Raw genomic sequence first — 10,469 nt, 5'->3', positions numbered from 1 at the left:
AGCAAGTCTGGAAACCCCTCTGGTCACAGTCCTGCCATTTCAAATGGAGTTAATACCTAACCTATTTACCTCATGAGATAGCAGGAAGGATTGGATCAAATAACAGACATGGAAAAGTGAAAATGTTAGTTGCTCAGTCATGTCCGACTCTTGGCGACCCCTATATCCTGCCGGGCTCCTCTGTCCATGGGATTCTCCAGGCAAGAATACTGGAGTGGGTTGCCTTGCCCTTCTTCAGGGGATCTTCCCATCCCAGGGATTGAACCTGAGTCTCCTGCATTGCAGGCAGATTCTTTACCATCTGAGCCACCAGGGAAGCCCAGGAGATATGGAAACTCTTGGCTAAAAGCTGTGCAAATGAAGCAGCTGATACCACGATGGGAGAAGGTGAAGGATGGGTGGTGGCCTTGGCTTTGGATGGTCTGAAGAATTGAATGTGCGCCTTTGATCCTCAGCCCTGGTTCAGAGTCCCCTTTCAGTCTTCCTCCCTCTACTGCCTTCTTGTCTTCCACAGCTAAAGTCTGATGGCAATGGGGAGAAGGGACGTCAAAGATATTGAGGGTATAATAGTCAGGATCCCAGAAGAAAACAGGTGGTGCACTCAGGAAGGGTTTAACTGAAGACAGTTTGGTAGAGAGACCTGAGAGCAGGGAGAGGAGAGCAAGAGAACCAGCATGGGATGGTGATGCACACAGGGACTGGCAGTCACAGGCAGCTGTCACTGCAGAGGGGAACCTTGTTATTGCAGCCCTGCAGGAACTGGAGCTGTGGAAGGGGAGTGACCCAGCCGGAGCTGAACCCATAAAGACAGCCCCATGGGCAGGCCTGGTCCAGGCAGGGAGGAAAGCAGGAGGTGAATACCCTGACCTCTCTCTCCTCCACTCCTTCAATCTCCTTCAGTGCCTCCCATTGGCTGAAACCCAGTTAAAAAACCAGAAGGCAGGGAATAGAATCTAAAAAAGAGTGGAGAGATATATATATATATATTCTTGTATATATGTATAACTGACTCACTTTTGCTCTGTAGCAGAAACTCAACACTGTAAGTGAACTGTACTCCAATTAAAAAAAAAAAAAAGACCCAGAGAGCAACGGAACCTGGCTGATACAGGTTCCTGAGAGGTCAGCCTCTGGGGCAGAGAGCAGGGCTGAGAAGTATGGGGCCTGGATGCAGCACAGTGGGACTGTGTGCAAATGGAGAGTGACCAACATTGGGAAATGACACGAGAGGTGGACAAGTGGGTTGGGAGGTGTGAGATCAGGGTCTGAGTGGCTGTGTTGAAAGTCTTAGATTGGTGAATCCAGTTGCAATTGGAGTTGCGCTCATGCCCGGATGCTGGGCATGGTCAGGGTCTGGAGCACAGAAGGATCTCCCAGTGGTGAGAAGTCAGTCATCTCTTCTTCACCTAAGATCCTGACCTATGTGCTCCTTTGCACCTAGGGGAGCCCTCCCAGCCTTCCAACAGCAGCTGGCCCCCAAGCGAGAATGGGAGTGATGCTGAGGCCACCCCGGCTGCAAACCTCACCTTCTCCTCCTACTACCAGCACTCCTCCCCAGTGGCTGCCGTGTTCATTGTGGCCTACGTACTCATCTTCCTCCTCTGCATGGTGGGCAATACCCTGGTCTGCTTCATCGTGCTCAAGAACCGGCACATGCGCACTGTCACCAACATGTTTATCCTCAACCTGGCCATCAGCGACCTGCTGGTGGGCATCTTCTGCATGCCCACCACCCTTGTGGACAACCTCATCACTGGTGAGTAAAGGCAATGGAGGCAGCTTCCCCCTGAAATCACAGCTGGCCTGATCTCCTGGCCAAGGTGCCGTTGTCTCAAACTCCCCAGTCTTATGGCTGAGGGATTAGACTAGAAATAACAGATACAATGAATTAATCACTTGCTTTGTTCCAGGCTTTGTGTGACTTATTCTTCCTGCATTATTTTAGCTAATCCTCACAACAATCCAATGAAGTATGCATTATTGTTATCCCCAATTGATGGATGAGGAAACTGAGGCTCAGAGTGATTAAGGGGCGGTTCTGTAGTTTACACAACTAAGTGTCAAGTCCCACATTCTCACATCTGTATTTCTAACCACTGCACCTTTCAGTCCTACTCTCCCAGGGAGCTTCCATCTAGTTCTGGGCAGAACTAGAACCGGCAGGAAGAAGTGGTAAGGAGGCAGGTTTCCTCTGAATAGGTACCTAAAAACTAATTTGAGATGTTCTCCACCAAAGGGTTCCTGCCTACAGGTGTTGTGCTCCCTGTCACTGGGAGTGTCTAAGTAGGGACTGGCTGGCTGCTTAGCAGGGATCTGGTAGAGGGATTCAAGCAGAACTAGGCCACCCGACTTCTAAATTCCTGCCCAGTATCTAGAAATGTCAGAAGGATCCCACTATCATCTACCTTCTCCCAGGATTCACTTTTCTTGTTTCAGAGTAAGGCGCCGCAGAGTCTAGATGGGAAGGACTAGTTTCCAGAGCTGGGGAGACCCCTAGAGGCCTGTGCCTGCAGCTTCTGAGCTCAGAGCTCCCAGAAACAGGATTCAGAGCCTGGACAGCCCCATTTGGAGTGACTGTGGTGTCTCTGTGGTATAGCTGGTTAGCACGTTGGGCTGTTAACTGAAAGGCTAGTGGTTCAAGCCCACCCAAGGATGCTCTCCCTTATGCCAGCCATTTGGGCTTCCCAGGTGGCTCAGCAATAAAGCATCTGCCTAGAATGCAGGAGATACAGGAGATGCAGATTCTATCCCTGGGGTTGGGAAGCTCCCCTGGAGGAGGAAATGACAACCCACTCCAGTATTATTGCCTGGAGAATCCCATGGACAGTGGAGCCTGGCAGGCTACAGTCCATGGGATCACAAAGAGTCAGACATGACTGAGCACACACTACCACACACCACAGCTGATGTGAGGTTGGGGGACTCACAAACCCAGAAAGTGAAGCCAGGGCTGTCACTTTCCCCTTGGCTGTCCTCTGGCTAAGCCTGGTGGGGTCTTTAATCACAGCTGAATCACAGGTTCTTTCAGGGATGCTGAACAGAGGCCGTGCATCCTTCTTCCCCAAACACACACAAACATATGCATGCACACACACATGCACATGTGCATACACATAAAGGCGTGCACACATGCTTGCACACTCACCAGTTAACAATAGTCTGGTGAGGTCACTAGTTGGTTACAGTAGTGTCTGCCAGTCCTTTTTTATCTGTATAAACCGTTGTTTATTTAACAACTTCTTAATGTGGGCATTTAGAGTTTCTCTGATATTTTGCAGTTACAACAGTGCTACAATGAACAACCCTGTGCATCTGTATTTTGTGTCATCAGAGGTGTATATTCAGAGTAGAGTGAGATTGTTAGATCTAAAGACAAGTGCATAAATTAGGCATTGCCTAGTTCCCCCCTAGAAGGACTGTAATGATTTGCATTCCCACCAGTGATGTCTGAGAGCTCCTGTTTCTCCACAGCAAGTATCATTTGCGTTTTTTTAATTATGAATGAGGTTTGAACATTTTTTCATGATTTTCCATCTACTCTCTACAGCAATATTGACTTTCCATGACATTTAAACTCCCTGGCACCCAGATCAAACTCTCAGCACTGATCCATAGTGATTTAGAGACAAAGAGACTGTAAATTAATCTCCCCCTTCATTTTCACATCTGTAAAAAGGAGACAGTAATGGGGCTGTGGTGAGGACTGAGTGGGCCAGTGCCTGGTACCTCATAAGGGTGCAGACAGAAAATCAACATGGCAGAGGCTGTTGGTGAAAGAAGACCCCAGTCTTGGGAGATGACCCCTGTCCACAGGCACAACAGGCAAGAATAAGCTGCCCCTCCCCATCCCAAGCCTAGAGGGTTGGAAACACCAGGTAGTTACCAACACAGAGCCTCAGGTAGCCAAGATGTGAACCTGGCTACCAGTCCTGAAAGCATGTGGGACCCAGGTCTCATGAGAAAGCAGAAGCTCAGGGATCAGAGTGAGGACATCAAGTACGATGGGCTAGAGCTGCTTATACCTCCCCCAACTTGTGAGTCAGGATGGATCTGTCCTAGTGGGTCTCCATTTCGGCTGCCACTTAAATCTCCTGGGTCGATTTGGAAAATATGGTAGTTTGAGTCCCACCCTTAGAGATTCTGTTTGTAACTAGTCTGGCATGGTCCTGGGCACTGATCCTTTTCCAAGCTCTCAGTTGATTCTAATGAGCAGCCAGGTTTGAGAACTACTGGCCTAAAACTTGGAGCTGGGCTATGGGAGCAGAAAGCCAGACAGGGCTGGATGGTTCTAAAGCTCATGGAGAAAAATTGTTGGTCAGTATAAAGGCTGTCTCTAGTAGGACTGTCCACAGAGATACCGGCCGGTCAGCTCCTCACTCCTGGAAGCGTGTAAGCAGAGGCGGAATGACAACCTAGCTCGACTGGAGGAAAGATACAAGCCACAGAGGGGACTGGCCCGGATGGCTGGAGGTCTCTGGCTCTTTGTGGATGAGGCGTCTCTCACTCTGATGGCCTCTGTCATTGCAGGGTGGCCCTTCGACAACGCCACATGCAAGATGAGCGGCTTGGTGCAGGGCATGTCTGTGTCTGCTTCCGTTTTCACGCTGGTGGCCATCGCTGTGGAAAGGTGAGAGGGTTCCTGGCTGGGTTATCCTGGGCTGACTGGGACACAGCATGAGGATTAGCTGCTGTTTCCACTGCCAGGCCTGCAGAAGGCCAGGACTGCTCTGTGGTCTGTGGTCCTGAACCACAGAGGGAAGGGTGGTGGGGCTGCCTGCCCTCTAGAATTGGCTGACCCAGTTGCAAGGGGGTCCTCTTCCCTCTCCATGAGCCCTTTCAATAAGGGTGCTTATCCCAGAGCAAGGGAGGCAGGAAGGTAAGTTGGAGGGCTGCCTAGCTGGATGACCTTGGGTAGGTCATTTAACTACGCTGAGCCTCCGTTTTATCACCTGTCAAATAGTCCATACCCTGCCGGGTGGCTGGGAGGCTTCAGTGAACTTCTGTTTGTAAAGCTGATACATAGTACCTGGTACGGAGACCATATGTCAGCAGTTAATAGTATTCATCTTTACACCCACACCCTCCTCCTTGTCTTCTTCCAAACTCAGGCACTATTAGCTCCACCCTTCCTAGAATCTAGTGTCCTCATCATCCCTCCACTTCTGCCCTCATCAAATCCAGTCTTTTGTGACCCAGTGAAGAAGGCAGCTGGGGAGACAGAACTGGGTCCCCATCTGCAAGGCCACTAATTAGCTGGGTATTTAGGGGAAGTCCTCCTTCATTGGTCTTCATTTTGTTGTCATTGTTAACGATGACAATGTCTCCCAGTGGTGTTTGGGTATTCTTCAAGTTCCTATCTCCTCTGGGAACACTTCCTGGTCTGTCCTAGGATCCTTCTCCACTCATTAAGTGCTATTGCACTTAGAGCCAGTACTATGTGCTTTAAGAATTATTTGTTTTCTGGCAGTTCCTTAAATATTTGATGTTATGAAACCAGGAGGCCAAAGTCAGGTAGGTTGAGAAAATAAGGCTTGAGACAAGCTGTGGGAGAAGTGGCAAGTGCTGTCAGGTGGGGAAAAGGATAGGAGGGAGGAGAGCAGGACAGTTTGGTGAAGTGGAAAGAGCAGTTGGCTGGGAGTCAGCTGTGTTCTAGCGCAGGTTTAGCCCTTAAATTGCCCCATGACTTTCCTAAACTAGATGGGCATCTTTGACCAGGAGAACGAGGTACATGTATTTTTTGAAATGCTTCAGGAGATTCTAATGCACAGTGAGGGTTTACGGCTGCCAGTTTATATGGCAGAGTGGAGCAAGACAAATCTGTATTCAAGCCTGGTCCTTGGTACTAGCTAGGTGTGTGACCCTGAGCCAGTTACTTAACTCCTCTGAATCCCATATGTAAAGTAAGGGTGTAATAATAATCACAGTTGAGACATCCTAAGGAGGAAATGGTGCAGAACTGTCTTGATACTATGGAGGCACTGTTGGAAGGATGCTGGCTAAGATGACATAGGGAGAGCCTGTCACATAGACTCCACACCTGAGCTCCCAAGGTTTTCTGGAGAAGCCATAAACAGCTAAAATTTGTTTTCTTTGATACAACTACCCAACCGGCCTACTCAGGGACAGAATCTGCCAACTAAGTCACTGCTTGCTGCCAGCTACTCAGTTTATCCTCCAAAATGCACAAACAGGATTCAGTTCTTGTGAAACCTGCCCTTTAGTCTTGTTCCATGGCCACCCAACCTTGGAGTTGATTGCCCTACAGGTGAGAAACCAATTTGCTTGTCAACGAACATAATTAACACCCGAGCCTTCTTTGACACCGCCTAAGGTGCAATGGTGGAGGTGAAGTGCCCCAGCCCCGCCATCCCCCAGCCCTCTGCCCTCCATGGGGTTGGCACTCATCCCTGGGGCCCTCCCAGACCCCCTGCTTTTCTTTCCTCCGTCACAGGTTCCGCTGCATCGTGCACCCCTTCCGCGAGAAGCTGACCCTGCGGAAGGCGCTGGTCACCATCGCGGTTATCTGGGCGCTGGCCCTGCTCATCATGTGCCCCTCGGCCGTCACGCTGACCGTCACGCGCGAGGAGCATCACTTCATGGTGGACGCCCGCAACCGCTCCTACCCGCTCTACTCATGCTGGGAGGCCTGGCCCGAGAAGGGCATGCGCAAGGTCTACACGGCCGTGCTCTTCTCGCACATCTACCTGGCGCCGCTGGCGCTGATCGTGGTCATGTACGCGCGCATCGCCCGCAAGCTGTGCCAGGCGCCGGGGCCCGCCGGCGCCGGCGGCGAGGAGGCGGCGGGCGAGGGCGGGCGAGGCGCGCGGCGCAGGGCGCGGGTGGTGCACATGCTGGTCATGGTGGCGCTGTTCTTCACGCTGTCCTGGCTGCCGCTCTGGGCGCTGCTGCTCCTCATCGACTACGGGCAGCTGAGCGAGCCGCAGCTACACCTGGTTACCGCCTACGCCTTCCCCTTCGCCCACTGGCTGGCCTTCTTCAACAGCAGCGCCAACCCCATCATCTACGGCTACTTCAACGAGAACTTCCGCCGAGGCTTCCAGGCCGCCTTCCGCGCCCAGCTCTGCGCGCCGCCGTGGGGGAGCCACCGGGAGGCCTACTCCCAGCGGGCCAGCCGGCTCCTGCGCACGCGAGCGTTCGTGGAGGTGCAGCCCAGCGACTCAGGCCTGCCCTCCGAGTCGGGCCCGAGCAGCGGAGCCCCCAGGCCCGGCCGTCTCCCGCTGCGCAATGGCCGCGTGGCTCACCATAGCTTGGCTGCCGAGGGTCCCGGCTGCTCCCATCTGCCCCTCACCATCCCAGCCTGGGACATTTGAGGGGGATGCGGAGCGCAGGCCTCTGAACCCGAGGGCCACGACCGCACATGTGACACCCAGGCATGACAGCGTCTGGTGTGGTGTTAGGAGAGGCTGCCATATGTCTCCCTCTCAAACACAAGGCAGTGAACTGTTGTTAGTGGAAGCTTCTCCATCACCTTCCCCCTCAGACAGAGGCAGAGGAGGGGAAAGGGAGAGGGGCTGTTTGCCTGAAACCCTCTGCAGCAGAAGCCACAGGGATCATTAGGCATCATCTCACTGAGGATTCAGTGAGATGGGAATAGGGGTTTCTTTGGGAATAGGGTTTCTTATCCCCCTTCTGGGGCTTCCCTGGTGGCTCACTGGTAAAGAATCTGCTTGCCAAGTAGGAGATGCCAGTTGAATCCCTGGGTTGGAAATATCTCTGGAGAAGGAGATGGCAACCCACTCCAGTATTCTTGCCTGAGAAATCCCACGGACGGAGGGGCCTGACGGGCTACAGTCCATGGGGTGGCAAAAGAGTCGGACACAACTTAGTGACTGAACAATAACATACTCCTTCTACCGGTGCAAAACTGAGGCTGGAAGAGAAGATGAGACTAGTCTGTCTCTCAACTAAAGCCTGCATGACTTCAGTGCCTGCCTGTCTGTTATTGACCATCTCCAGCTGCCTCCAGCTGCCTAATCTGTGCTTAGGGCGGAGCACAGTGAAAAATGTGAATCCTAATTAGACATCTGGGAAGAAGTGAAAAGCAAGGCTGGCCTGTCCATCTGATGCCTGGTGTCCATGTCCTGGAGTCTCCTATGTATGACTGAAGCCACTCCCCTGATCCCTTCCCAAGAGAACACAGTGTGTTCTGTGTAGGTTTGTCTTGTTTGTTTCAAGTGTCTGGGGCCATTCTCTTCTCCCCAAAGTACCATTAACAGGACGTCATGCCTGAGCATGAGCTCTATAAAGAAAACTGAACACCGAAGTATTGATGCTTTTGAACTGTGGTGTTGGAGAAGACTCTTGAGAGTCCCTTGGACTGCAAGGAGATCCAACCAGTCCATCCTAAAGGAAGTCAGTCCTGAATATTCATGGGAAGGACTGATGCTGAAGCTGAAACTCCAATATTTTGGCCACCTAATGTGAAGAACTGACTCATTGGAAAAGACCCTGATGCTGGGAAAGATTGAGGGCAGGAGGAGGAGGGGATGACAGAGGATGAGTTGGTTGGATGGCATCACTGACTTGATGGACATGAGTGAGCAAGCTCCGGGAGTTGGTGCTGGACAGGGAGGCCTCATGCTGCAGTCCATGGGGTCGCAAAGAGTTGGACACGATTGAGCGACTGAACTGAGCTGAACTGATGCCTGAGCAATTGCAGAACAATCCCTAGGGAGCCTGAGTCAGTTGCAGATACTCTGGGTCTGAGCCCAGCGAAGGGGGTGTCTGTCCTCCCTCTTCTCTCATAGGACCCACCACCATCACCCAGACCCAGATCAGAGCTCACAATGTGACAAGCAGCGGCAGGGTCACAAGAAGCATCAGTTTATTTATTCACAGACAGGAGGAAAGGAGGGCAGAGCACCCACTTTCAGCTTTCCAAAACGCACCTGCTCACTAGAGCTGCAAGTACACAGTGTTCCCAACACCCTTCCCCTGCTCCCTCCAGGGCATTGTGGGGGCGAAGCTGGCCAACCAAAGCTACGGTGTCCCCTAAGGCCTCTGGGATGACAAACACTAAACCTCTCCCCAGCATGGATAGTTCATGTGCCCTAAAAAAGGATGGGATCCACCCCTTGTTTGCTCTATCTCTCACGCAGCATGCCTGCATTACCTTGAAGAGAGAGGCTTCTCTCCAGGAGGTGGGAGGAATCGGGGTTATCCTGTGATCCTTGCATGGCCCCAGTCATCTGTAGTTAACTGGATACTTCCCCCTCATCTCTATAGAACACACACTGTTGCCAGAATTTTAGTAAATAAAAAAGAAACATTTCCAGGGCAGAGAAGGTGACTCTGAGGCTCCACTAGTTTTCTTAATTGACACACAATGACTTAACCCTGTTGACTCCACTCTAAGTACTATCTATAGGAGCAGAAGAAAACTCCTAAGCCATTGTACAGTGTTTTCTACAAGCATGTCCCCAGACACGTTTGATCCATGCAAAGGGGCTAAAGGTGATGTTGCCATTCGCAAAATAACTAAGGCTCAAAAGGACCAAGAGGGGAAGGGCCACAGCGGGGCAGGGTTTGAGTTAGTTTATCTGATGGTTTCTTCCCATGCCCCTTCCTGCCTCTCAAGGAAGGTGGATTGGGGAGGAGAGGTGGAAATTCCCACAAATGCTGTTTGCCTGATGGTGAGCCAGAATACTCACAGAACCAGCAATCTCATCCTCCCGCCCCAAGCTCTCGGTCTGGGAAAGGAGTCTATTGTGTTTACTCTTGTAATTTCTGGCTTGAGCTGTTCTGTGTATGCTATCTATAACCCATGAACAGAGCAGGCTGCCAAGATCCATCATGACCCCACCCCGGTCAAGGTGTCTAGGAATGATGGAGGAGGGTCTCAGGAAAGGGTGTGCCATCCTGTCCCTCATTAACTAGTACGTGTCTGGGACCCACTTCTGGTCCTCTATCAGTGTTCTATGTCACTAGAGAATAGGCTGGAGAATTCCCAGCTGCTTGCCTTAAAGAACTCTGACTCCAGGCTCTAAAAACAGACCAGAGAAAGGGCCATCTTAAATCCGAAGGCTTGTCCCTGTGGCTGGGGGGGATCTGTTGGGAGACACTGTCTGGTCTTTCCTTTGGTGCGTGTTTTTCCCTTAGCATGGCTTCCCCAACCACAGAATCACAGCCTAGGGGGAGACCAGGGCACTCACCCAAGCCAACCTTCTATCAAGGCCCCTTTGTCTCACTTTTCCCCAAAGATGCCATGCTTTGAAAGACTGGGTTGGCCAAAAGAAAAAAAATTGCACTAGGCCATAATTCATATGTTTGCTGGTATTTTTATTTCTTTTCTAAAAAAATCCATCAAAGGCTGTGTCTGCTTGTTCAGATTTGATTTGATTCAGGCATGACTTGATGCTTTCATGAGAGGTGAGGCCTTGTGGGTATCTGTGGAGTGTTTGGTTTCTTGTGTATGTGCAAAACACATATACAACATAAAATTTATCACG

The 10,469-nt window shown here is 51.2% G+C and overlaps 1 protein-coding gene across 1 annotated transcript; it reads left to right on the top strand.

The window, feature by feature from the left end:
- Positions 1–377: 377 nt before the first annotated feature.
- Positions 378–7,331, top strand: NPFFR1 (neuropeptide FF receptor 1). Its single transcript, XM_043926442.1, has 4 exons — positions 378–387; positions 1,442–1,756; positions 4,528–4,627; positions 6,452–7,331. Exons 1-4 carry the CDS (start codon positions 378–380, stop codon positions 7,329–7,331), a joined length of 1,305 nt encoding a protein of 434 aa, XP_043782377.1.
- The last annotated feature ends 3,138 nt before the right edge of the window (positions 7,332–10,469 follow it).

The sequence above is a fragment of the Cervus elaphus genome, chromosome 15 (assembly GCF_910594005.1).
Source record: "Cervus elaphus chromosome 15, mCerEla1.1, whole genome shotgun sequence".
NCBI classification, from domain to species: domain Eukaryota; kingdom Metazoa; phylum Chordata; class Mammalia; order Artiodactyla; family Cervidae; genus Cervus; species Cervus elaphus.
The sequence above is the reverse complement of the archived record's forward strand: the minus strand, read 5'-3'. Positions and strand labels throughout refer to the sequence as shown.

Bases quoted from the DNA above. Each gene is read 5' to 3' on its own strand.
- NPFFR1 (XM_043926442.1), top strand. The intron at 1,757-4,527 runs GTGAGTAAAGGC...CTGTCATTGCAG, and splicing joins TGTGGACAACCTCATCACTG to GGTGGCCCTTCGACAACGCC. The intron at 4,628-6,451 runs GTGAGAGGGTTC...CCTCCGTCACAG, and splicing joins GTGGCCATCGCTGTGGAAAG to GTTCCGCTGCATCGTGCACC.